Source organism: Nothoprocta perdicaria, unplaced genomic scaffold, assembly GCF_003342845.1.
Source record: "Nothoprocta perdicaria isolate Ctin4 unplaced genomic scaffold, notPer1 scaffold_30, whole genome shotgun sequence".
NCBI classification, from domain to species: domain Eukaryota; kingdom Metazoa; phylum Chordata; class Aves; order Tinamiformes; family Tinamidae; genus Nothoprocta; species Nothoprocta perdicaria.
This window is the reverse complement of record NW_020455533.1, coordinates 4,537,069-4,563,120: the sequence shown is the minus strand read 5'-3', so window position 1 is coordinate 4,563,120 and position 26,052 is coordinate 4,537,069. Positions and strand designations below refer to the sequence as shown.

The following is a 26,052-nucleotide window of genomic DNA, read 5'->3' as shown; positions in this document are numbered from 1 at the left end:
CGCTCGGTTCCCCYGGTCCGGTGCTGCCCTGGATAATTCCCTGCTGGCAGTTTCTCCAAGCACGATGCTGCAGCTAGCGTGGCCACCAGGCCACACCGGCTCATCCAAACCATTCYCTGCTGCACGTGCTTCCATTTCTGCAGGAGCAAAACCTAAACGTGTCCCCCTGAGCCCCAACAAGGCCTTTGCCATGGTGCCCAGCACGGGTTGCCAGCACAGCCATGGGACAAGGTGGTGGCATCAACCTTGGTTGGTTATGGTCATACCATATGTCCTTGGTTGGGTTACGGTCCTGCTGCCACAACCCATGCACCCCGCAGCATCAACACAGGCTTGCCCCGTCCTGCAGCTTTTCCACAAGGTGCACACTCCAAAATCCCAGCACCCGCATTTAGTTTTATTGCTGGCCCTGGGCTGAGCTGCAAAATATCATCAAACTCCTCGCTCACATCCTCGGTTGCAAAACCCACCACTCCAGCAAGACACTCGGCAGGCACAGCAAGGCTTGAAAGCTGCAACCCTCACCCCTCTGTTATATTCCAACATCCTCTATTATGTGGCCTGGGAAAAGAGGTGGGGATTCAAAGCTCAAACATGGGATAACTCGATGGCAAACTCCCCTTCCCCACCATGGCACCACCTCAGCTCCGCACCAGATTTCTAGGCCAGGCTTCAAGACCCGCGTTTGCCTACTTACCGTACTGGATTTGAGCGTGTCCCCATTGTCCTCCTCGGATTCTAGTGCAACAGGTAAGGATTTCTGTGGCGGGGAGAAGGTTAAGTCCCACCTTAGTAGCCGAGGTTCAGCTTTGTCCCCGAATCTCAGGTTTTCCAGTTTCTGTACCGTAGGCTCAGTAGAGGAAGCTGGCCTGAAATTCTCTTTGTTCTGGGTCTTAGACCTCAGTCTCTGAACCCCAAAGCCCCGGTCTTCTCCGCGGTGGTCATCAGCCATGCTCCTGCAGGACCCCCCTTTGCTATAGTGTCTTTTTTGGGTGTGAATCTCTTGCATATAAGAATCCATCCTCATGAGGGGCTTCATCTCCATCTCGTAATTGCTCATCTTCTCCTCGTCCAGCTCAAGCAGTTTGGAGCTCCCTGAGCTGTGGTTGTGGGACCTGTGGTGGGAAGTCCAAGACACCGTGGCCGGGGAATCTGTCCACCTCTCTCTTTGCTTGTGGTTGGAGGCCGCGTGTTTGTGCCCTCCGCTCCGGCCTCGATAGTCTTCCGGGACGGAGGCCGCCGGCACGGGGGTGCTGCGCAGCGCCCCGCTTCTCGCGGCGCGCGTCCCGCCGGCCTTCTCCTCGCCCCAGCTGTTGGCTCGCAGGTAGTCCCCGCCGCGGCCCTCCAGCAGCATCTGGATCTCGCCGCCCCGCTCTTCGTCCACCGAGAGCTGCCGCGAGAAGTGGGCGCTCTTGTTGCGGCCGGCGGGGCCCAGCGGCGGCGTGGAGCAGGGGCTGGCCGGGAAGCTCTGCAAGGGGCTGTCGTCGGGCGTCAGGTCCGACGGCGTCGTGCCCTTGCGGTACAGCTCGGGGCTCTCTTGCTGCAGCGGCGTCCCCGTGGACAGGACCTCGATGTCGTCGCTCGAATTCTGCCGCTTGGGCCGCTGGCATTCGAGCCCTGCGTGTTGGAGTTGCGGATGAGAGAAGGGAGGGAGAGGGGGAGAAACGTAACGGGGTTATTTCTATTCCGCAGGCACCTAGCGGGGGTTTTTGTGTTAAAGGACAGGGCTGAGCGTGTCGGGTGGCAGGGGAGCCCCAGGGCAAGAGCAGGACAACCACCGAGCCACACAATAACTGCCCTCCTGCTCTCAGAGCAAGGAAAAGGCGTCGCTGGTTTGATCGAGCACCCGCAGAGCACCRCGGTGCCCCATGGTATCCATGGGCCCCGTCTGCACGCAGTCCCAGTGACTCTAATCCCGCTAATCAGCGGATTATGGCTCTGTCCCTTGGCATGCAACGCTGAGCCACCTGACCACCTTGTCCTGCCATCTCCAAACTCAGTTTGCAGGCACGTGAAGGCAAATCCTGGAGGCGGTGCCCACAGCACATCGTGCTCGGCACCCCTGCGTGCCCAGGGACCAGACCCGCTCCCTATCCCTGCCCGCAACGGGACGCGCGGGGCTTTTGTCCCTGCGGGATAAGCAAGCAGCACCAAAGGGCTGGTCCTGGCTGGCAAATCTGACCCTGAAGGTGCTTCCGTGAATCCCTGCGCCCTGCACGAGGGAGGAGGCTCCTGGCTGGGTCCTGTCCTGTTGTGGGGTTCGCACCCGCAGCAGGTTTGCACTGGGGGAAAGCAAGTCCTGATGAAAAGAGGTTGAGCCCAGGTGGGATGGCAAAGAGCTCCTGCAMCAGCCACAGCCTGGCTCGGTTCTGGGGTGTTTGCAGCATGCTGGGTGTGCAGCAGTTGCCCATGTGCAGCCCCTGCAGGAAACCCTCTTACCCCAGCAACCCTAAGGACAGGTTAGCAGGTGGGAAAAAGTAGGGAAAAAAAAGAGTTTTGTCCAAAGATTTTATGCAAGACATAAGTGAGGGCCTGCAACAGAAATGGCAGGTCCTGAAAAGCACTGACAATGTTTCCTGCTGCAAAAAGCTCCTCCGTTGTGGGGAGACATTTGGTGGATGCGCCACGGCCTGTCTGGAGCACCGGCCTCAGGTGGACAGAAGGACAAGGAAATCCACAGGCGAGCACAAAAAGATGACTCATGGCCAGGGGTTTGGCCAAGCTTCCCCGCTGTCCCAGGAGAGGAAGCTGAGGTGGGACCCGGTCCTTWGGGATGTCCCCATCACTGGTACCTGCAGGCAGGGATGGGGCCCTGTGGAGGAAACAGGCTAGCACGAGGCCTGTCCCTTCTCCATGCAAAATCCCYGCCGGGTTAATCCTTGAGGAACCACCAAGTTCTTTTGAGGGGGATGGAAGCCAACAGTGGCTAATTCTCCTTTTACCCTCTCAAGGCATAGTTGTTCCCAGCTAGARCTATGCTAAATTATGTGAATAATTTGATAAATATATTAACTGCCTAATGCCCCTGAAATGCATCTAATTGCAATTGCTATGGCTAGACAAGAAATGAGTCTCAGAAAGGAAGAACTCAATTTTCTTACYATGCTTTAAAAATAATCGCTCTGAAGCGCCTGCCCTGATCTCCCTGCTTATGCTGAGTAATTTTCTCCATCGCATCTTCCAGGAGCCGGCAGGACGTGGCCTGTGCCGGCCTCCTGCTCCGTGCTGGTGGCCAAGGGGCCRGATAGCACCCAGGGTGGCTGGAAAAGGGCCACCCTGCTCCTCTGCCCGCTGCGCGTCACCAAAACCGCCCGCAGGGGCAAAACACCCGCCGCGACGGGGCAGGTTTGTGCAGTGAGCTCCGCTCTGCAGCCGCCGCAGGGCCCCGTGCCCGGCAGCAGGAGCTGCCGCTGCGGCCCCGGCAGCCGCGCGGTGCCTGCACCGTGCGCCGATGCTCCGCGGTCGCYGCCGGCTAAAATTAGCCGGGAGCACGTGGCGTTCCTGGAAGCACGGCCCCGAAACCGGCTTCCCCGCGCGATCCCCTGCTCCTTGGAGCTGGGATGCATCCCTGGTGGCAGGACAGCCCACGGGACGCTCCAGCTGCTTCAGCTCCGGTGCCTGGCAATGCCTCTGCTCAATGCAGCCCAGGTTGCAGGGCAATGCTGCCGCCCTCTGCATCCCGTTGCCTGCCTTTCATAGGGAAGGAATTGCCATTCTTTCCATAGGGAAGCATCCCGGGCTTCCCGATACACCTCGGGTGCTATTTGCTTCCTAACGTGCTCGAAGGGAKCTCCTTGCCTGCTCCCTTGCTCGCACGCAGCCTGCCCAGCTGTGACACCAGGACCACCGGCTCCACAACACGTCCCTGCTTAGGAGCCAGGAAAAAMCGCATTGCCTAAAAATATCTTTCCAGCGGCGATGTGAGAGCAGCAAAGCCCTTCGGCAAGAGGAAATGGAGACGGGGAGTATGTCGGGGCCCTGCAGGGCATCCTGCCATCGCTGATGCCCCGCGGGGCGAGTGCAGCCCGCGCAGCCCCTGCAGCAGCAGCTTTTGCGTTTGCATTTGCTGCATTTGCAGCTCGTCCTCCTCGCCCCAGCACTGGGGCTGGGCTCGCAGGGAGGAAACGGCACCTGAGGCCAGTGTCCCTGGCCACACGATGCCTCCCTCGTGCCTGGGCAGCCCGTCCTGTCCCCCRTCCCCATCCCTGCCTGCAGGACCCACCGGCAGCATGGGGATGAGTCACCCGCTCCTGGAGCAATTAAGGCAAATGAGTAATCTTGAGTTAAAGAGCTGGAAGAGGGGGGGAAATAATGATAGACGCCTTCTAACGAGGGTTGGGTGCAGGGGAACTATTGAATAAAGCCATTCACATATATTAATTACTATGTTAATCATTGCAGCGGGGACTTAGATCCTCCCATCCTCGACCCCTCGTCCTCCTGGCAGGACCCAGGCCTAGAAGGGGCTCCCTGCGCCAGGACCACATTCCCCATCTCCCTGGTGGGTGCACGGAAATGGGTGCACGGGGATGGGATTATCGGGTCCCTGCAGCGCTCAGCACAATCAGGGACCAGGCTCCAAAAGCCGTGTGGTTAAAAACAGTGACCATCGTTGTGTTCATTCAGATTTTGGCATCTAAGCTCCTGCAGCCTTAGGTTTTTGGGGKTTTTTTCCCATATTTCATCGCTGCATTTTCATGCAGCTCCCACSGGCTAGGAGCTCAGGGCGGTTTCTAAAGGCGACGAGAGGCGGCYTCGCCTTTGCCCCTGCAAGGCGGCAACGCCACCGGCACTGACCGTTTTCCCGGTGCTGGAAGGAAGGCGAGAACTCTTTGGCAGTGATCCTGGCGATGCGCGCTTCCTCCTGCGCCTTCTGCGCCGCGGCCACCGCCGCGTCCGCCTTGGCCCGCGAGTGCGACGTCCTGCAAGGCAAGCGGAGAGGCAGCGTTAGGCGCCGGGGGCGGCTCCCAACGAGCTTCCCCATAGCTGGCTTTGCTTCAGGAAAAGGGTTTTCCGTGCCTTCGGCCGATGAGGACATTTGGTTTTCCCCCATAGCTGGTTTTGCTTTGGGAAAAGGTTTTTTTCCATTTGCCCCAGCGAGGATCCGTGTGCGGAGGCTGCAATCCTTGGGAAAGGGGCTCTGCTGCCGTAGCAGGTGCTTTGCAGGCTACAAAAGCAACCACTYTTGGGTGAAGAAGGGAAGATTTGCCCCCATCTGATACCCCCCATGCAAGTGTTACCCTCCATGAGACCAATTGAGGCAGATGCAGCCTGTACCCCCCTAATCCTGTCCAGCCCATCTTTATCCAGGCACATATGTGTTATATGCAGCTATGCATTTAACCTGCACCCTTGCCAAGGTGCTGGAGGAGAAACCATCCCGTGCACGACTCGCCGTGAGCTCTGCCCCAGCACTGGGTGGATTTGCCCCATTGCTCTGGGTTCCTACCCCAGCCTGTCCCCCTGCAGCTTCCCTGGGCTCCGGCACTCTCCGTCCCGTCCCTGCAGCTCAGCTCTCCAGGAGCTTTAAAAAACGCCTGCTCCTACACACACTGGCGCAGGCAGCGTTATAAATAGCTCTGCTGATTTCTTTTCCCTCCAAAATCAGTCCCTCCATCTCCTTTAATCATTTTTTTCCTTTTTTTTTTTTTTTTTTTTTTTTTTTTTTTTTTTTTTTTTTGCTGCTGCTCTCTGAATTCCCTCTAATTTTTCTACATCTGCTCCAAGCGGAGTGCCATTTCTGACAGGCTCCTAAAAATGGAAAACCGGGCCAGGAACGTGCCGCGTTCAGCAGCTCCCCGGGGAAGCTGCAGCCGCGAGGGCAACGAGCCCCTTCCATCCCATGGGCACCACGGAAAAGCCACCGGAGCAGCCACCCCAGGCAGCCACTCCGGTGCCAATGCTCGTGCCGAGGTTAATATCCGGGTGGTGGCTCCTTGGAATGCAACAACCCGGTGCTTTCTGTGGGAATATCCCACTGGAGAGGCATTGGATGCGGCGAGCATGGCCCGGCTGCTCCAGCYAGCTCGCTCCTCGCCTTCTCCTCCTCCTGGAAGCGTTTTTAGGGCAGGGACTGTCTCTCCGCCACTGCAGCACATTTATACAACAGGCTGCCAGTCCCTGCTGGCCTGATACGGAGAATTAATAATGTCTGGTAGCGTCTGGACCGGGCTCAGCCGGCAGGATTATGCGCCGCCTCCACCGGACTCCTCCCTAGGGATGCAACTGGAGGCAGGAGCTGCCGCCTCTCCCAGCGCATCCCGGCCAGGCTCCCTGCCCAAACCCGGACCACAGGGGCACAAGGTCTGCCCAAAACTCGCTCCCGGGCCGGCTCATCCCTATGGACTCCGGGAAGAGCCGCACCTTGGGATTCAGCCCCTGGCAGTGTTAAAATTGATCACGTTAATTAAACCCCTTCTGATGCAAAATATGCTCGCTYGGTGCCCACCACGCTTGTCCCTACTGCTCTCAAAGGTGCCCGGAGGAGAGGCAGAATTCTGATCATCTATACGTTGCATAATAAAACACATAAGTATTCCCAAATAAATGCAAGTAATCCAGTTAGCGCTCGCATGACTTTGCCACGTACTAAATTTAACAGCTGTCTCCTTTATGCATACGCCTGYGGTTGGCGGCGTGCACTAAGTCGCGCTCTTAATTCCCCGCTTAATTGCATGACTCCCGTTCCCCGYGGAGCAGGTCGGCCTCCGGGCCACGCTCCGCATCCCGCTCCGACGCGGGGGATCCGAGGTAGCGGTTTTCACTCCGCTCGGATTAGGGCCGGGCAAGCGGTCAAATTGGCAAGAACTGGCAGGAGGGAGGGAAAAAACYGCAACCAGATTTCCCTAAATCCCCAGTGATCGCCTGTGATTTGGCCACTGAGGGGAAGGGCTGATACCCATGAGGGCCGTGTAATGCCAAGCTCCGGCTCCGGCTAATCTATAAGATGCAGGAATGAACTGGTTTTAGAGGAAGAATGTGGCTTTTCAGGAATGTCGAGAGTTTAGTGAGTTGTCAAAAAGAGACCTGGATGGGATGAGCCGGAAGAGGGACCGGGTCGGTGTCCGAGCCCGTCACCTCCACTCGGCTTCATCCGGGCACCGCGAGAGAGCCAAGTGTAAACAGGAGCCAGCTGGGAGGTCGCCACCCTTGCTCCGTTTTCCCTCGTGTTCTCCTACAAAAAACAGCCTTTTTGCTGAGAAAAACAGGTAGCTCAAAGCGTGCCTGGGTCCCGAGGAGGCTGCGTGCTAGAAGGCTGCATTATTCATGGTTTTAACGAGAAAAAGCATCATCTGGTCAATATTTCCGGACAAGGAGGTGAGTTGCCTTCCAGAATTCCTGCAGCGCTTTTGCTGGGGGATTTCTGCTCTTTCACAAGGGCTCCTTGGGCTGTACAGCAGGAGCAAACACTGTCTTCCAGGATTTTTATGGGACACATAGCAGCGCGCAGCTAATTCCCCAGTTCCATGGGTAATAAAATGTTATTTTTTTAATAATGCACCATGTTTTCCACGCGTGCCAGTGGTGAGGATGGAGTTAAGCAGCCAGCAAGATCCTCAGGAGACAGAATCAGCAGCCTCAGGTTTTCCCAGGCAGCTCCATCAGATTCACTAGGCCTCTCGGGTCAGTATGAATTTGTGTTTTTTCTTTTTTTTTTTCCCCTTTTTTTCCATGCACCTTTGCCGGCGCCCTTGCCAGCCCCTCCAGGATGCAAACAGGAGGATTGCAGGAGCGCCAGCCGCTCGGTTGGCAGGGCTACATCCCGCTCCGAGCAGGATCCGGCCCTAATTGCATCAACTGGAGATGCACCGAGGAGCACGAAACCCAAGGGCCCGAGTGATCGATGCTGGTAAATGAATCGCAGGGCGGCGGCGAGGAGGGCGAGCGCTGATGCAACCCTCTCCCAAGGCGATGCGGTGGCGCCGCGGGATCGGCGCTTATTACAGGCAAATATGCTACAAAAAAAGGCCCAAAAGCGCATTTTGGTTGCAAAAAAAATTACCYGGCATCAGAAAAAAGCAAAGCTGAACTGTTTAATCCCGAAAAAAATAACTGGCCGCGTTTGCTTGTGCTTGTGCAAAGGTAGAAAGTGTTTTGGTCTCGAGCCCGGATCTCGGTTTCCCTGCAGAGGTTGCGCTGGGAAATATCACGTTGCAGCGGGAAGCGGTTACGGAGCCGGAGCAGGAGGAGAGGAGCCGCCCGGGCCCAGCTGGGCCGCGCCACGCTCTGCGTCTCGGAAATCCATGGCACGGGGAAAGAGCCTGTTCCCGTTTCGTTCATCGCTCCAGGCACCTGCGCCAAGCTCCTCTCATCCTTCTTTTTATTTCTTTGGAGCTTAAAAAAGGAGGGCGAATTCACTAAGGCACCGTGTGCTGCTTTTGACTGAAATCACCRTTTTTTTCCCCAATCTGAGGGAGGGCGGTGCAGAGAAAGCGCAGGCTGGATGATCCCTGTGCGTCGCCTTCAGCAGGGCCAGTCCGACCCCACGAGCTGCACTGTCCCCACGACGCTTCCCCCTTTCCTGTATAAATCAACCAGGAATTGCAATGCCCCCCAGTGCAAACCCTGCAGGAGCCACTGGAAAGAGGGAGATGGGGAGGACAGCCCTGGCTTTCCATGCATCCATAGCCAGAGGTTTGGATTTCCATGATTTTCCTGGCTAATTGTCCTGAATTTAATGGAAAAGGTGGCTGCCTGTTTGGAGAGTGGGAAATGCCAGCGTCTCCCTCCATCCCCACTCCCGCAGCCCGTATCCCAAAGGCACAAACGCTCCTCCAGCCCCSTGCAAAAAATAGCACATTACAAACGAGCCTGCCACTTGGAGGCAGGAGGCAAAACAGTTGGGAAGAAATCACAAACAGCCCTTGGGGAAAGAAAAGAAGAAAGAGAAAGCCCAAGAAAAAAACAAGCGGAGGCTCCGCGGAGCCCGGGCAGCGCCGCTGATTCTGCGCTCTGCGGATCCATAACGACCCGTATTAAATGCAAACACAAAGCAGCCGAGGAGCCCTACGTGGATGCCACATGCGGGTGGGGATGTTTAAACGCACAACGGGCCGGGTTGGAGCTCGGGCTGCTTGGACACGCGGCRCGTTCCCTTCGGCTCCGGCTCCTCACGCTGCCGCTGGAGCCTGCACCGCGCCGGCCAGATCCCTGCGCCAGCAGCCCCTGCAYGCGGGGACGGTCGGGAAGGGCTTTCCAGCCGTGCCAGGGGGGTCCTGGCTTTGCATTAAGTGCCTTGGAGCATCCTTGGGCGCCCTGCGGGATTGGCCTGGATGAGGAGGGCAGGGATGTGCGAGGGGTTTGGGGGGAAGCTCCTGCCTGCCTTGCTGGGTCTCACTGCTGCATCGAGCGTGCCAGGTCTCTGCTGGGAGACTCCCTCGGGAAAGGCGGGCAGGGATGTCCCAGCCTCAGGCAGGGAAGTGCCCAAGGCCCCTTCCAGGAGGCTCCGTCACCCGGGGAAGGGCTCGGGATCTCTGTGCACAACCAAGGGAGACGCTCCCAATAGCCAAAACTGGGGTATTTAAATCCGGAGCTCCAGGTAAGGAGGGTGGATTAACAGCAAGTGAAGCAGCTCTGTTGATTTAATTTCAGTTTCATTTTGCTGCCTAAAATAAAAATGGGGTCAAACCAAAATGTGAAGCAAAATAAAACAGCACCACCATGAAAAGCACATTTTTTTTCCCCCTTTTCCAAGCGCTTCCTCACATTGGGTCAAGCCTGAAGTGACTTGGCACTTCCACGCGGTTCGGCCGAGCAAAGCAGTCATTTTGGCCCATCATCTTTCCAGGCAATATGTATTTCCCGCTGTGGAAGCCCGAAGGAGGCAGCACCTTCCAGCTCCGTGTCTCCCTCCCCRCTCCGGATGTGCCCGTCTGGCACCGTGGCCGGCAGGACGCAGCCTCGCACCTCCCGAYTGGGAGCAATCCATGGAAAAGCTGGTGCAGCCTCCCCCTCCAGACTCATTTATCCAAAGTTAGGAGGCGACTTCCAGCACAGCCTGGATCCGGGCCAGCAGCTGGAGCTGGAGCRGCCTCGGAAGTGCTGACGGATGCTGCCCAGGTGCCGGAGGGAAGAGGCCGATGGCCTCCTGCTGCCAGGCTCCTCTGCGGCATCCGCAGGCCTGGGTGCCAGCGTGGAGCTCTGCGGGAATGGGTTAAAATGCCCCAATCCACTCTAAGGAGAAGGGAAGCTCCAATTCTACCAGCAGGGCCCCAAGGAATGCTCGGAGAACAAGTATTCCCACATCTCGTCCCAGGCAGCCTGGGATGGGCCGATTCCCGGTCTGCAGCAGGATGCACAGCCCCGGCCATAGGAAAATGCCGATGCCAAAGCAATCCCAAAGCAAATCCCGAAGAAAAGCGAGCCGGGAGCAAAGAGCAGCTGGGATGGGGATGGTGCTTGTGGCAGGGCAGGGAGGCAGGGACAGGAGCAGAGCCGGCCCACCAGGGGGGAAAAAATATATATAATATATAAATATATATAAATATATATATCATCACTGTTGCCACAGCAACCAGCAGGCTCCTGCCTGCCTCCAACTTTGGAGCTCGCCCGGAGGAGCCCATTTCCATGCTCCACATCCCTAAGGGGGATGCTGAACCCCTCCTTGGTGGGATCATGAGCCCAGGGTCAGCCTGGGCCCCCCAAAATCCCGAATCCTTCCGGCAGGACGAGGCTACTGCAGCTCCCAGTGTCCGCTGGGCACTGATGGGATGGAGCCGGCGCGAGGAGGTGGGCGAGAGGGGCTGCTGCTGCTGCGCAGGTTCCCGCCGGAGGTGGGGAGGAAGGTGATGAAGAGGAGGCGGCGCTCGGCGCTCCGGAGCCGGGTGCCAAGGGAGGCGTCGGAGCAGGGGAAGGCTGAGGAGGAGGAGGAGGAGGAGGAGACGTGACGCGCTGCGTCCAAAAGGAGCCGGGCTCGGCCGCGCCGGCTCCTGCCCTCCCTCGCTTCCCTAGGAAGGAGCTACAACAAAAATCGGGCAGTTTGGGAAAACTGCCCTCTGTGCTGCACCAGCACCAGTGAAAATGGCCCAAAATACTGAATTATTGATGCCGGTGTGGATGAATTTGGCCAGGCATCGCTCCCGGGGAACCCTCCATGCCGCCCCGGCCRGCACCGGGCCCCGGACATGCGTCTTGGAGCGGATCTGGGAGCCGGCAGGGATCTGCAGGGCGGGCTGCAGGTAGCAGGCAGTGCCCCTGGGCCCCGCTGTGGTTTTCCATGTGCCTCCATCAGCCCCGTTGTGAGCGGAGGGCGAGGATGAGGATGGAGGGAGCGCGCCGGGATGGGGAGCTCTGCAGGCTGGGGCTTTCCTCCCTATTCCTTTCATCCCTGCAAGGACAGGGTGCTCCACCTGGAAGCTCCTGCTGGTGCCAGCATGCGGAGGAAGAGGAGCGCGTCCCAGCCCCTCAGCACAAGCCAGAACATCAAGCACCAGCAAAAGGAGCCAGGAGAGAACTGGAGGGATGGGGCCGAGCCGAGACCTTTCCCAGGCACYGATTTGGCAGCCTGCATCACTCCCTGCGTGACATCAGTTTTGCGGTTTTCCTCTCATTCCCTGTCCCCCCCTCCCCAACACCAAAATCCCACCTGGCCCCATGGCACTGGAGGCTCCCAAGAGGCCGGAAGCATCCGGAGGAGCATCCGGAGCTGCAGCAGCTCTGGTGGCTCAGCCCATGCGTGGAGCTTGCTAGCAAGGGAAAGCAGCCGGATGGGCTGATCCAGGGAGAAGAGGAGGATGGAGCCGACGCTGCCCGGAGCCTCTCGCCCCCGTGCCTGCCACTCGCTCAGAGACTTTTGACCCTGCTGCAAAAGGGCTTAATGCTCTAATTCCCCTGGGAGCAGGAAGTTATTAAAGTGCTGGTGCAAGAGGGCTTAAGGAGTCACGGTGGAGCCCACGGCTCCGGCTGCACCCGGATATGCGGCGGGAATGCCGGGAGCGGCGGTGCCGGCGCTGGCAGCGGCACGGGCAGCGAGAAGCAGRAGCAGCCCATGCAAATCGGGCCGGCACCGGGAGCTCAGCGGGCAGGAGGCAGCGGAGGGAAGAGAAGCTCCAAGCAGGGGTGTCCGACCGGCCCCACACGGGCCCCCCACCAAAGAGCTGCCCCCAAGCACCCCCAGTGCACGGCTACTTCCATCCTCTGCATCCGTCACCAGTGCGATGGGGAGGCTCAAAGGGAAACGAGAGCTCTCCCTCCTTGTGCGAGACCTGGATACTTCTGCATCCTGGCTGAAGCATCCGCCCTGCATCAGGGCATGGGTGAGCAGGATGGGAATTGCTCTTCTCCCCTAGCAAGCATGGCTTGGGATCCGTGGATGAGCAGCATGGGAATTGCTGCTCTCTGCTTGCAAGCACGGCTTGGGATCCTGGGAATAGGCAGGGTCCAACTGCCTGTCATGGGGCAGGGATGCCCTGCCCTGCATTCCTGAGCATCCCTCACCACCCCAGCCCTTCCTGCCGATCCAGCAGCTAAAGAGCGGATCACGGCKTGAATCCTGAGTGCTGGCGACGCACTCGCACTGCTCAAAACAGGTCAGCGGAGGCCACACAGCTCGGAGCAGCCGGCGCCGGGCGCATCCCGCGGGCTCCGCGAGCGGGACCCGCCGCCCGTCCCGCGGCTTCGCCCTGCGCCCGTCCCGCCCGCGGCGGCTGTGCGGGGCTCGCGCGGCCGCACCGACACCCGCAGGCGCCCGGTGAGCGGCGCCGGGACAATGCGAGCGCATTAAGCGGCGCCCTCCGAGCCGGCCCTAGCGCCCGCAGCGACATTACCGCAGCTTAAAACGTTCGGGATGCAGCTCTTTTCTGGGGGTTTTGCCCGGCCTGCAYTGCCATTCTCTGAAGAAAAGACCTGTTTGGCTCAAACAGCCCTTTGCACTTTGCTGTTCAGCTCTCCGGGGCTTTTCTTGCCTCCCTATTGTGCACCACAGCACAGATGTTTTCTGCGCCTCCGCYGCTGCATCCTGCAGGAGCATCCACACAGGGTCCGGGCGCTTTCATTTACCCGTCCTTGCTGTCAGGTTCTCTTCACTAGCCTCCTCTTCCTTTTTTTTTTTTCCCCTCCCGTTTCTCTTTCTGAAGTTGAGTGACACCGGGCTAATTTGTAGCCCCAGCCCTCCCGAGAATATTGAGCTTAATTATATTTTTCTCCTCAGTTGCAAATGGCTCGGCTATAATTATGCCTCCGAGTGCATTACTTAGGACTAACCTGCAAGGAGCATCCCCTTGGAGGGCTCCCGTATCAGCTGCTCCGCGTCGCTGCTGCAAAAGGGGCTCAACAACAGGTCCCACCTTGCACCTCRTCCTCCCATCTCTGCATGGACAACACCCTATTCCACCCTGCACAAGACACGTGAGCACAGAAATGCTCAATGCAAACATGCATTTTAATTGCATTGAAGGAAATCCGGGAGCCTCACCTGCCAAAGCTATTAAATACGCCTTAAATGCACTTACCTCCCCGTGTCACGGATAACACCATGCRTGGTGCACACTAAAACAACCTCAAGCATCCAATTTACTTGTCTGCAGCACACTCTGGTTTTTAGCCTACTTTCCTCAGGAAATGGGGCTTACTTATGTGATTGTGCTGTTTATATATCTATGTGCCATCACTCCCACACTAATAACTTTTGAACGTGTTGGCCAATTCCAACCAAATTTGTCAGAGCGGTAGAGTTTTCAAAAATACAGAATTCTTACAAATTTAATGAAAGATGTGGGTGGCCACATATTTTTCCCCCACCAGGGGAGAGGCTGCCTAGTGAACTCAGCCGTATTAGTAGACAGAAGAGATGACACACACGCAAACCCAGACACCAGGGCCGTGATCCATGTCCTGCCTGTTTCATGGGAGGTTTCTTATGAGCAACGAAGGAGGTTTTGCTCGGCGAGGAGCAGGACACCTGCAGGGATTATAGGTTCCTGTTGGCCCAGGGAACCGATCAGGGCCACGGTTCGATCTTCCCTCGATAAGTTTTGGAGCTGCTGGATGAGCCATTCGCAGGATAGGAGCAAACAGTGGAGGGACAGATGCTAATGCAGCCATAGTGCTCCCACTTATTTATTCCTCTGCATCTGACCTGAGGGCTGAAAGGACCCCAAATCCCCCGCTTTTCTCCCTCCTTCGTGCACATGTTKCATCCTGGTCCCCCGGGTCATGGCCAGTGCTCTCCAGCGGAGCTTGGGAAGGACCATATTACCCATTTGGACCTTCCGTAGCCCCACGTCCCTGCAGGTCCCAGCAACGTTCAGGTGTTTCCAACAGGTTTTGCCACCTTGCAGCTCCCCTTTCAGTGCCAAAGTGGCATTTGGGAGCTGTCACCGTGGGACCTGGCAGGTGGCACAGCCAGAAGAGAGGACACCGCCACCTTCTCCATCAGCACCAGCCTCTTCCGCAGGATCCCGAGCTTTCCTTGCATGTCTCCAGGCTGGGATGGGCTCRGCCATCCCGACCTGCTCTCCAAGCGAGCAGCCCGTGAACACGTGGGGCTGCACGAGGTCCTGCACTGACCTGCACCCTCCTGCAGCCAGGGAGAAGGCTGCCATGCAATCAAGAGCCACCTCAGGGGATGTTTTTCCCCTTCTCTTTCTCTCTCATGATAAGAAGGTGGCACGTGGAATGCCAGGTCAAAACCATTCCAACCAGCAAGAGTTACAGCTCTTCTGATTCCAGCTCCTGTGCCCTTCCAGGAGCATTAGTTACCACCTGGGATGAAGCATGCCCTCATCCTCAGTCTACCCATCCCTCAGCAGACGAGAGCAGCAAGGTTCAGACCTTTGCATCAGATCACACAGGGAAGAGCTGCTCTTTCTGCTGCTCTGTTTCCCACCTGGGAGCCTGGTGGGATTTCGTTTTTTTTTTAAGCTTTGACAACCATTTGGTGCAACACCAAACAGAAAACAGCATCAAGCCCCGAAAAGCTCCCAAAGCAGGCGCGGGAGCCTCATTCACATTGCAGATAAGGCCCATGCTGATAAAGATTTCAGGTGTGATTCTGAATACAAATGATGCCGACTTAGCAATTAGCCTAGCGCTGGAGACAGAGCAGGTACCTGAGCTCGTCCCTAACTCCCACCCTTTCCCCCTGCCTGGCTGACATTCATGTAGTGTTTTCTCGGGAAACAGAAGGGAATGTCCATGCTGCAACAAACCATCTCCAGGAGACACCTGAAGGTGACACAAAGGGCCTGAAACTCCCCATATAGATGAGGTCTGGACCCTGCACTGGTCACACATATGGATTGGGTACTGGTGAGGAGAGYGTGGCCTTGCTCATCCCAGGAGCCTTCCTCCTCCTCCTCCTCCTCCATGAGCCACCCCCATGCAGCAGTGAGCCCTGGGTGGGCTCAGGTGGGACCATAGGACAAAGGTGCTGGTGATGCAGCCCCCAGCCCCAAGGTTGGACGTGCAGGATGCCGCCTACGTGATTCCCTACGGCCAGATTGCGCCGGGATGCAGAAGCCAACGGCACGGCCTGCCAGCGCTCCGGAGCGATATCCCTGTGTCCCACAGAGCCGCATCCCGCCCTCCCACAGGCCACCAAGGTGCCAGGCGAGACCCCCCGGCGCCCCCGTCCCCGCGGTGCCGCGCGCTCGCCTACCTGGAGGCCGCGATCTCCGCCTTCTGCTTGGCGATGGTGGCCGCCCTCTCGGCCGCCTCCACGGCGCGATCCACCTTCTCGCGGATCTTGCTGGCCCGCAGCGGGATGAGGTTCTTCCTCTTGCCGCTGACGAGCACGTTCTGCTTGTACTTGCCCTCCTCCTTGGTGCCGTCCGGGAAGGTCATGCAGCCGTAGCCGTTGCGCTTGTTGTTGGCCCATTCCCCCTCGTACTTGAGGCCGTCCGAGCGCTGGCTCACGCCGAAGCCCGACCGCTTGTCGTTCTTCCACTCGCCCACGTAGATCTCGGTGGTGGTGGCGTCGATGTCGTCCTCGATGACGGAGAGCTCGGCCTCCCCTTCGCCCAGGCTGATGGTGGAGTTGATGTCGCTGGCCGTGGAGCTCACGGTGCTCATGCCGGCCTCGCTGCGGAAGGAGCTCTGCTTGCTCCGCTGGCTCGCCAAGGAGCTCTTGGACTCGGACTTGCGCAGCTTGAGCCCGCTGAGCAGCGAGCGCCGGAAAATGCCCTTCTTCTTGCTCTTGAGGATCTCGGCGTCGCTGTGGGCCATGAGGACGAAGCCGCCGCGCGACACGGCGGGGCTGCCGGCCACGGCGGGCGCCGCGTCGGGGTGCAGCGCCGTGCCGTTGGTGTGCTCGCTGCGCAGGGAGTTGATGGACGTCCTCAGGGGTGACCGGATAACCGCCGCCATGCCGTAGGGAACGCTCTGGCGCACGCCGTAGCCCTGCCGCATGCCGCCCACCCACTGGCCCTGGTACGTGCCTGCCGGGGGAGACAAAAGCACAGAGGGTTTGCGGGTGCCCCGATGATATATATGCCTGGGTTTTATAGATATATCCCGATTGTGAGTGTGTCATGCAAAAAAAAAACGGATGGGAAGCATCCAGGCTAGGCGCGTGTTTCGGGCATTCCCGCGCGCAGCCGAGCGTGCGGAGCGGCTCCTTCCAGGAACGGCCCAGCACCCTTGTCGGGAGGGAAGGGAGAGGGCGACGCCGCGGAATTGCTCTCCAAGAGCAGGCTCGGGATGTGCAGACAGGGATCGAAGCGCACCGTGCATTGCAAGGCATTGATTTATATACACAGCGCCRTCCATCCGGGAAGGAACGCCTATAGGGAACAGCGGCCTCGTGGGGAGAGAGGATGGTTTGGATGCCGTCCTCCGGACCTGCTTGACCTCCTGCCATTGTGTKGGCTCTTTCTGGAGCCTCTTGAGGAGGAGGGATGGGTGGAAAGGCGCACGGGAGCTCCCGGAGCGTGCCGAGAACATCCACCTTGGAAGCAGCAACCAGCCCCCTAGGAGCAGCATGTGCCGAAACCATCCTGCCCGGCACCCCTAATCCCTTCCCATCCTGCAGCTTGGCCGCGGGCACGCCGGGCAGCTTCATCCCAGCCRTTTGAACCACTGAGCTTGTTTTTATTCTTAGGTCAGCTTAATCTTTTCCAGGACTATCTGGAGAGGCAGCGACCCACGGGCTGCCTAAGCGCTCGCGGGGCGGATTTAGGTGCCCGGGGAAAGCGCAGCCTGCTCCTTGCCCTCAGCAATCAGGCCRCCGTCCACAGCAGGGAGCAACCTCGCTATGGGTCCCACCCATGCCGGTTATTTTGCCTTCAGGAATGCCGTCCCCAGGAGCATCCTTGGATTGCTCACCCCCTGCACCAAAGCAGCACCCTGGGAGAACATGCTCTGTCCTTAAGGGGGTTTAAAGCATTTCATCCCTACTTTATACAGAGGGAAAGTAAAGGCAGGGTGGGATTAAGGCTATTTTTGCCCCCCAGCGCCAGCAAGCTGCTGCCAATGGTCCTGATGCCGGGATGAGGATCCCAAGCACCGGCCGCGGGAAAGCCCGGCTGGATGCAGGGGCCATTCCCGGTGCTCCGACAAGGGCCGCCCACCGAGCAGGGGGATTTGGGAGAGGACAGCCCTGTGCTCCCGAAAAGCTGCCCCGAAACAAGGGGGACACCCTGGAGCCGCATCCGAGAAGGGCCGCGGAGCCGCAGGGCAGGATTTGCCCAGGGTTTATAGGATTAACGTGGGGGGAGGCCGGGCACTGGGATTACAGCGGGCACTGGAGGGGCCGGCAGGGCAGGCGGACAGGCTCGGAGCAGGCCCTGGAATCACCCRGCGCTTGCAGCTCCACGAGCCCGCTCCGGCTCCCAGATCTCCCTGAGGAGACTGAATTTTGAAAGATTCAAGTGTTTTCAGGGCAGGATGCCAATGCGGGAAGCACAAGTGGGGGAAAGGGCCTGCGCTGCATCCATCAGCGCCTGTGCTGCTCYCGCCCCTGGGCTGCGTTTTCCAAGGCTGAATTGCTCATCTCAGTCCCCAACAAGCCCCTTGACCTCTCCATCCCCTAGCAAATCTCCAGCTAAAGGGAAAAAAAAAAAAAAAAAAACAGGGATTAAAAGGAAGCATCGTTAAAAAGCATCGTTAAACAAGATTCCTTTTGCTGGAAACCAGAGGCGGTGGCAATGAGCACATCGGTCACAGTGGTTCCTGCTGTGCCCGTCACTGACACAGCAGAGGTGCCCGGGAAGCTGCCCTCTTTGCAGGGCCTTAAAACCTGTTCCTAGCCCTGCATGGCACCCAGGAGCAACTGCCCCATCGCTCCTCCCGCATCCCAGCAGCATTCCAGMATTCCTTCCTCTGGCTTCGTTACCTTTTCAACCCCCAAATACCCCGGATTTGGCCAGGAGCGCTGGCAGGTCTCAGAGCCCTCTGATCTGCATTGCTAAGCACGGCCACCTCCTCCCCTCGCACTGCTCGGCTTAACCTCTTCCCCCTAACATTTGCAGATATAAGCACAAAGCTTAATCTCGCAAGGAGCCAGGGGACCGCTCCTCCCTGCAGAAGAAACAAGGTTTTATTACTTCACACTTTGCATTTGGGCCACTTTGGAGCTGAACTTACAGCACGCCGGCTGGTGCAGCGGGATGAGCAYGTCCAATGCAACAGGGACCCAGTCTGATCTGCCAAGGTGCCGAGCACTCCCCATCCCAAGGATCCGGTGCAAACGTGGAGAGTGGCGCAGTGAGGAAACCAACCTGAGCATTGCAAGGAAATGCTCCTTGCAGGGCTGGCCGGTTTGGGACTTGCTACTAAAACGCAACCRGGACCGCATCCATTTCAGCTCCTGCCTCTCTTCCGATACTTGCAAAACGCTTCCCGAAGCATTAATTGCATTAACGAGGCATTAACGGAGCGATTGCATCGGGGCACACGCAGCACCCAGCACGCGGTCAGCAGGGCAGCGGGCAGCAGAGCTGGGCCAGGGACCTCAGTGGCCTCCAGGTGCCGTGGCCGGTGCTCCAGCAAGCGCCCAGTTGTTCCGCAGCAATGACCAGTACCAAAAAGCAACGCAATTTGCCGCAGCTTCCCAGTGCTTTCTCAGCATTTGGCTCGGGAGGCCGAAACTCCATCTGGGAAGAGGTACCCAGACTCAGGTAGGAGCCGGAGTCACTTAATCGATGCAATTTGGCTCCACACTGGTAACAGAGTCTTGCATGAAATGGCCAACGATGGTGTGAGGAAGGGGAGAAGGGGACCTGTGACATCTCCAAAATGCCCTTTCGGCCCCAGATGTTGGAAATCCAGTGTGTTGCACTCAGCAAAGGAAGGCAAGTGTGGGAAACAGCTCCTGAGCGTCAACCATTTGGATGCTGGAGCATCCGCTCGCCCACCCTCACTGCACCGTCGGAGGAGGACAGGACACGGGGAGTGTTTGGTTGGGAATGGCTGAATTCCCTGGCYTCCCTCCTGTCTCGGGAAGGCTTTGGCACCATGCAAGTCACTGCGTCCCCTGGCTCCGCTCCAGGAAAACCATTAAGCACCAGCCCTGCGCACGGAGCGCGCGGAGCACACGGAGCAGCGCGGACCCTGGGGCTCAGCGGGTGACAGACGCCCTGTCCCSTCACATCCCCCATTCCCACCACTGCCCATCGCTCCGGAAAGCACTTCCAGACTGATGGACACATCCGTGTCATTATCACCACTCTACCTGCAAAGGAAAACATCAAACACTTCCAAAAATATTCCCTGTGCAGCACCAGTAGCACAAACAGCCCGGAATTAGGGATCAATAGTGGGTATTTCGGGGGTCAGCCCTACTGCAACTCAATGGAATCCGGCCATGGAGCCCTGAGCTGCCCAAGGCTCCTGTCCACTTTTCAAAACGGAGCAGGATTAATTAAGCCTCATAAATGGCTCGTTTGTCTTGCTAAAGATCCTCCCTGCTAGGCTCACCTCCTTCTCTTATCTGCAAACTCCGCGGCGTATCAATTAAAGATGCCCGATGATGACAATAATTAGTCAGAGCTCTTGGATGACAGAGCAAGAGGCAGGTTTGGCAGGTACCACTTCCCACCCATCCGGCACCAGGAAGACCCTGGGAGCAGTGTTCAGGAAAGCAGCTCCCAGAGCAGCTTTGGCATCTTGGGGAACGAGAAGAGAAGGGAAGGGAAGGGAAGGGAAGGGAAGGGAAGGGAAGGGAAGGGAAGGGAAGGGAAGGGAAGGGAAGGAGCTGAGCTACAGTGGAGCTGTCAAGGGCTGCGATGCTCCTGCCTGGGTGCTGGTAGCATTAAGTACCTTGCTGGGGCTCAACAAATAATAAATGATTAAAAGGAAGAATGTGGCTTGTATCGGCGCGGTGAGCTTGCATTTTTTAGAGTGCGGAGCGCCCAGGGCTGGCAGGGACCCTCGGCTGAGCGCACAGGCAGTGGGCTGGTGGCGTTGGGTGATGGACCCCTCCGGAGGCTGGAGCCACCATCCCRTATTCCCCTTTTCCTGCCCTGGACAGCCCACGCCGATCCCGCAAGCATCARAGCATCCTTTTCGAGGACATTTAGCGGGCAGTTTTTCCCCCCTCTTTGCTAAGGGGAAAAACTCAATTTGTTCTTCTCGGCGTGCAGCGGAAGGCGAGTCCRTCCTCCCCGCGCTCATTATTTCTCTATCTCATGCTTCTCCAAGTTTGTTTGCAGCCCTCGGTAATTGCCTTTTCCAGCCAGCATTTACAGAAAGGCTGCAAACCATTATAATGACAATGAAATCTCAGCCCCGCTCATTCGGATGGCGCTCGGACTGCTTTTTAGGGTGGCCGTGGTGCTTCTCAACGCGCCGGGCGCGGGACTCGGGGGCAAGATAGCGTTTGAGTGCAATATTAGCATATTGCTCAGCACCTTTATTATGGCTAATGTGCTCCCCTCACAAAGGAGAGTAAAATGGGGCTAATGCTCTGACCCTTAATCCCCGAGTGTGTTAATCCTCGCTGCAAACTCGCTGATCTCACCCCATTCCTCAGCAGYGCATGCACGGGATCCTCAAAGGGCTCTTCTGCCCCCCAAAACAGTGCCGGCCCCACAACCACGGCCTTCACTGACATTATTTTTCATTGCATTATTTGCTATTATTTTTTATTGTGCCAGAAAGGACATCTCCCATCTTCAGTCTTTGGGTGTCCCATCTTGCACACCCAAAGCGCTGCCGTGAACAGGAAAGCATCCCGCTGCCATGATCATCTCTGCGGGACCATTTGCAAACTTGGGAAACTTTGCAAACTCTTCATCCGTTCCTGAAAATTCACGGGGTTTTGCTTAGAGTTAAGGGGAAGTGGAGCCTTTGCTGGGAAAAAATCTGGGGAAAGGAGCAACTGCTGCAAGGCAATGATGGTGCCTGGATTGCAACCGCTTCTGTAAAARGCAAAAATCTACCTTTGCAAGATAAAAACACATATCAACCCAGATCAAGCCCCCAAATGCAAAATTGGTCATTCAGGTGGGTTTTATCCAAGCCTCTCTCTGGTCCCGTTCCTGGCGCTGCAATGGGTTGCACAGCCCCAAATGCAGCAGCCCTGGACCAACGTGGGCAGCAACAGCTCAGATCTCTCAGTGGTTGCTCTGCATCAACTTCAGCCCCTTTTTCTGCCCTTCCTCTTCTTTGGGTTTATGCCATTCCCATACTTATAGCTTCAAGTCATGGCTGCGGCAATACAGATCATTCCTTTGCATCGGCCGTGCCGACACTGGGCAGTCAAAATTAATCAGATTAATGGAAAAATCAAGTCGTCTCTCAATGCAAAGCATTTTTAGGTTCTYGTCTTCTGGTTTCCACATCTAGATGAATTATTTGTCAGCAAGAGTCTGCATGGGAACTGTGTTTTAAAAATAAAGCTAAAAATCATGGGAAAAAGAAAACACAAGACTGCATGAACTGGAGGTTCGAGGGAAAAATTCACCTGCAGGAGTTGGTGCTGCACAACCAGGTGCAAGGCGGGATTCCAAGTCTGGTCCCTACCATCCATGCCAATTCCCTGGGTTTGCACAAAAAGCTCTGGTGTTTTTGCATGAAAAGTATTTGCACCAGTGCAGCTCTGAAAAGTGGAAGCCTCTGCTTTTCCCTAAACATGCCCAAGTTTTCCTCTTCATACAACCCCAAGGATGATGCAGCCCTATGAGGCCAGGCTACCAAGGAGAGGAAAAAAACTTCCAAGCGGGCTGAGCTACTTGGAGGAAGAATTTTCCATATTGTTGGGCTGAGACTGATGAAGCAGGTGCACATTTTTAGCCCTGTCGCGGACACCCAAATTTATCACAGATAATGGAAAAAAAATRGGAAAGGATATTGCRATTTTGCTTCAAGGCTCAAATCAGTCTCTGTGAGCAGGCAAGAGGAGATTTTTATGGGGCAAATTACCCCCAAGGGCCATGCCACACGTTTTCCCCAGGCATCTAGTGCAGGACAAAATCCTGGAGAAGATGGAGCTTGGGATTAATCCCATCTGGCAATTTTGGGGCCATGTTCTTCTCCCCAGGTCAAAATCCTTCTTCTTCTGTCCTGAGCTGTACCTGAAACTAAGCAGCATGTTCCAGGCAGGGAAGTAATTATAACGAGTTCAGAGCATTTATTTTTAATGAGGCTGGTCAGAACCTTCATTTAGTATTTTGATTCATTTTTCTATGCTCGCTGTGGCCTGATGTCTCAGTCATCGCTCTCCTGTTCCCACTTACAGGCCCTGCAAGGATCTTCTGCGCCACATCGAGACAGCAAGATGTCTTATAAATGAAGTTTAATGGGTTTTTTGCCTGAATCCCCGGGGTTTAGGGGGTCTTTAGCACAGCGAGCTCTGTGTCCGGCGCCTGCAGGGCTGGGGAGGACGGGGCGCCAGGACACGGTGCGGCTGCTTCTTGCCACCTGCTACYGAAAGCGCATCCCGAGCCCCTTTCCAGCAGCAAAACAGCACCAGCCGTGGGATTTTAAGGGTAATTTTGGCACGGGCGCTAGGAGATCGCATGGAAATTCGCCCTCRCTAGTAGGATCCCAGTGGCTTTGGGGGAAATCCAGAGGGATGTAGCTGGGTGAGGAGCCTCAGCTCTTCCCCATTGCCTGTTTGCTCCTTACAGCCAGTTAGAAGCAATCCGCTTTGCAGACCCGAGGCACGTGCCAGCAGAACGGGTTGCAGAGCCGCCGCTCCAGAGCGAACCGGGGTGCAGAGGTGCAGGCTCCTGCAGCACAAAACCCCGCAGGGCTTGGGCAAAACCACCACAGGAAGCATTCCCGGGGGAACGTGCGATCCGGGGCCCGCGGAGGATGCCCGCGGCGGAGCGTGCGCGCCGATCCCGGCGGGCCCACGTGCGAGCGGGGCCGCGTGGGAGCTGCGGGGAGCTGCAAGCCGCGCGCGGGGGGCCTCGCTCGCCGYCCCCCGGGACCACGGCACCCATCCCTGCGCACAAAATAACAGGCCGCTCGCCCGGGGAGCACCCGTGGCGCGCGGCGGGGTTTGGGGCCTTGCCCTTCTGGTGCAAAGCGAGGGGGAAAGGGGAGAGAAGGGCCTCGCCGCGCGCGTTGCTTCCTCATCCTCGCTGTGCATTTAGGGACCCAGCCCCTCGYCCTGGTGGCTGCGCTAAAAAAAACATGCAAGGGATGAATATTTAGCTGTGGGTGGCGAGTGACAGATGCTGGGGCGAGGATTCGAGGATACTTCAGTGCGACGGAGCTAATAACAGAGGAAACAAGAAATATCCCCCCCGGTAGCTGCTTCTSAATAGCAGAATAACACGGCTGCCCCCCAAAAAACACCCGCCTGTGGCCACGTTCTGCAGGCAAAGGTGCCAAGACCCTTAAGGGTTAGTGCCCCTCCAGGTGCTGGGTTTTGCACCTAGCTTGAGCAGAGATTTGCAACCAGGCGCCTGCAACCGYGTCGAGTGCAATTGCAGGTGGGGAACGCGGGGCCGCGGGCCGGGGCCTTCCCGAAACCCCGGGAGCCTTGGCAAGCTCTCCATGGGGATGCTCTGCTACACATCCAGCCCTTCCTTTCCCTCCTCATCTCCCCGCTCTGCCTGGCATCCCCGCCAGGAGGCCGGGCRCGGGGTGCCCGCCTGGGGAAGCCAAGATGGAAGAGGGAGCCTTTTTTGCTTCTGGCATTTTCTGGGGAAGCGCGACCTGCTCAGAGCCCACCCCGCGCGGCGGCCGCTTCCCGGCGTGCGCCAGGTGCCGGCGGCTCCATCCGGGATGCGCCGGGTGCCGCCGCCTGCCCCGAGCCGGCGCCGCCATCGCCACCGCAGCCCTCGGGGACCGGCGATGCTCCCGCCCTCCTGCATCCCTCCCTCCGCTCCCTGCCGGAAAACGTCCCCGGCGGGGAGGGGAGGGACGGCGCCGCGCTCCGGAGCACCCACCAATGTCCCCTCCACGTCCCTGGTGTCCCCCCCGGGCCGCGCTTGCCCCCCTCCCACAAGCGGCAGCAGCGCCCACTGCTTGCAGGCAGGCCCGGCCGCTCTGCACTAAGCCCGGCTTTCCTCCAGGTGCACGAAACAAAAGGTTGCAGCCGCATTTGCCTTCGGGAGGAACCGAGCGGTAAAATAATGATAATAATAATAAAATCTGTGGGCTGGTGAGATCAGTGCCCGTCTCCCCGGGGAGCACAAAGGAGCAGCCGCAGGTGAGGGCTCATCCCGCCTCCCCCGGCGAGCGCCAAGCGGCGGCCGGGCTCCTGCAGCAGCAGGGCCGGGATGCGGCCGGGAAGCCTCGCGATGCCCTCGGGAAGGCTGTGCGGGAAGCGGGAAGGCCTCGGAGCCGCAGGGACCCCGGCCCCGCGGCGGCCTYGGCGCCTAGGCCCGGCTCGGATTATGGTGGCAGTGGGGATGGAAGCGGCCCCAGACCGCGGAGACGATGATACAGCCACTTAGGGCAGAGCACCAGCTGTTTTCCCGAGTTTGGCCTTAAAGCTTGTTAGCCCGGCGATTCCCCATCGCTCCGATTGGGTTTCCTTGTTTTCTCTTTAATCCCCGTTTCCCCTCCACGTCTCGTTAAGCCGCGTTGACGGCAGAGCAGAGCTTTTGTGATCCCTCTGAGCCCCTACGCTAAGCAGTAAGCTGTAAACTAGGAATGTAAGAGTCTTGTCCGAATTAAAGTCTTTTGCCCGGCGCCGCGGGCCGGGGGCTGCAGGCAGGGCCGCCCGCCCGCTCCTCACCCAGGGCATCCTCAGCCCCAAACCCTCCTGCATCCTGCTGCTCCCACCGCCCCATGCACATCCTACAGGTTAGGGTGCTGCAGTCATGGCAGTGGATGCGGCTCGTGCACCCCGTGCCGCGACCCCYGGCGCGGGGCAGCGGCCCCCCTGCCCAAAATGCAGGGCCTGGTGCCCCCCTGGTGCATGGGGCTCCCTGTGGCAAAGCGCTGGGCCGTGCAGGGTGGCCCGGGTGGCACCTGCTCCGAGCGCCCCGAGCGCCAACGCGCAGCGCCCGRAGCCGGGGACCCCGCGCCGAGGCCGCGGCCCGCGCGCCACCGAGGAGGMAGCGCCGCGGCACCTACCTCCATCCGAGTAGGTCTCTGTCCCGTAGCCATCCTGTAATCCATTGCTCCAGGTGCCTTCGTACTTGGCCCCGTTTCCAGTGCATTCGCGGACCCCGTAGCGTCCCTTAAATCCGTGGGTCCACTCGCCTTTGTACACCCACTTCCCCTTGCTCTCCATGCCAATGCCATGGCGCTTGCCCTGGGCCCAGGTGCCCTGGTAAGTGTTGCCGCTGGGCCAAGTGTAGACCCCCAGCACCTCAAAGCCGTGACTCCAGGAGCCCGAATATTCACCTTGACCCTTCGGGCCGGTGCAGATTCCGTGGCCATGAGCCTTTCCGTCCTCCCAGCCTCCACAGTACGACCCTCCATCGTCAAAATTAAACCTTCCCCCACTGGACATGCATGTAATTCGGTTTGCAAATCCCCCAAAAGGTGAAAAAAAAAATATGCAGGAAATAAAATGAGAGCGATGACTTGGGAAAAAAAAAAAAAAAAAAAGATATCGAGAAAAAAAAATCAAATCAAATTGGAATCATGCACCAGATCCAGGGAGCTGCTTAAGCCAGTTTCCCGTGATTATTCATTCTCTGGGAGTATGTTCAGGATCAGTTCTCTCTTCCCCTGCTGTGGAAACAGTATCATTAAAAAAAAAAAAAA

At 57.9% G+C, this 26,052-nt stretch overlaps 1 protein-coding gene across 1 annotated transcript in view; it reads right to left on the bottom strand.

Annotated features, from left to right (window-relative positions):
- The window catches only part of JPH3 (junctophilin 3), a 34,413-nt gene extending 8,372 nt beyond the window's left edge, over positions 1–26,041 (bottom strand). The window contains exons 1-4 of the mRNA XM_026042392.1: positions 25,414–26,041; positions 15,599–16,376; positions 4,798–4,922; positions 698–1,617 (exon numbers count right to left, since the gene is read on the bottom strand). Coding sequence (XP_025898177.1) covers positions 698–1,617; positions 4,798–4,922; positions 15,599–16,376; positions 25,414–25,795 — 2,205 coding nt within the window. The 5' untranslated portion in view covers positions 25,796–26,041. The remainder of the gene's footprint in view (positions 1–697; positions 1,618–4,797; positions 4,923–15,598; positions 16,377–25,413) is intronic.
- Positions 26,042–26,052: the final 11 nt, after the last annotated feature.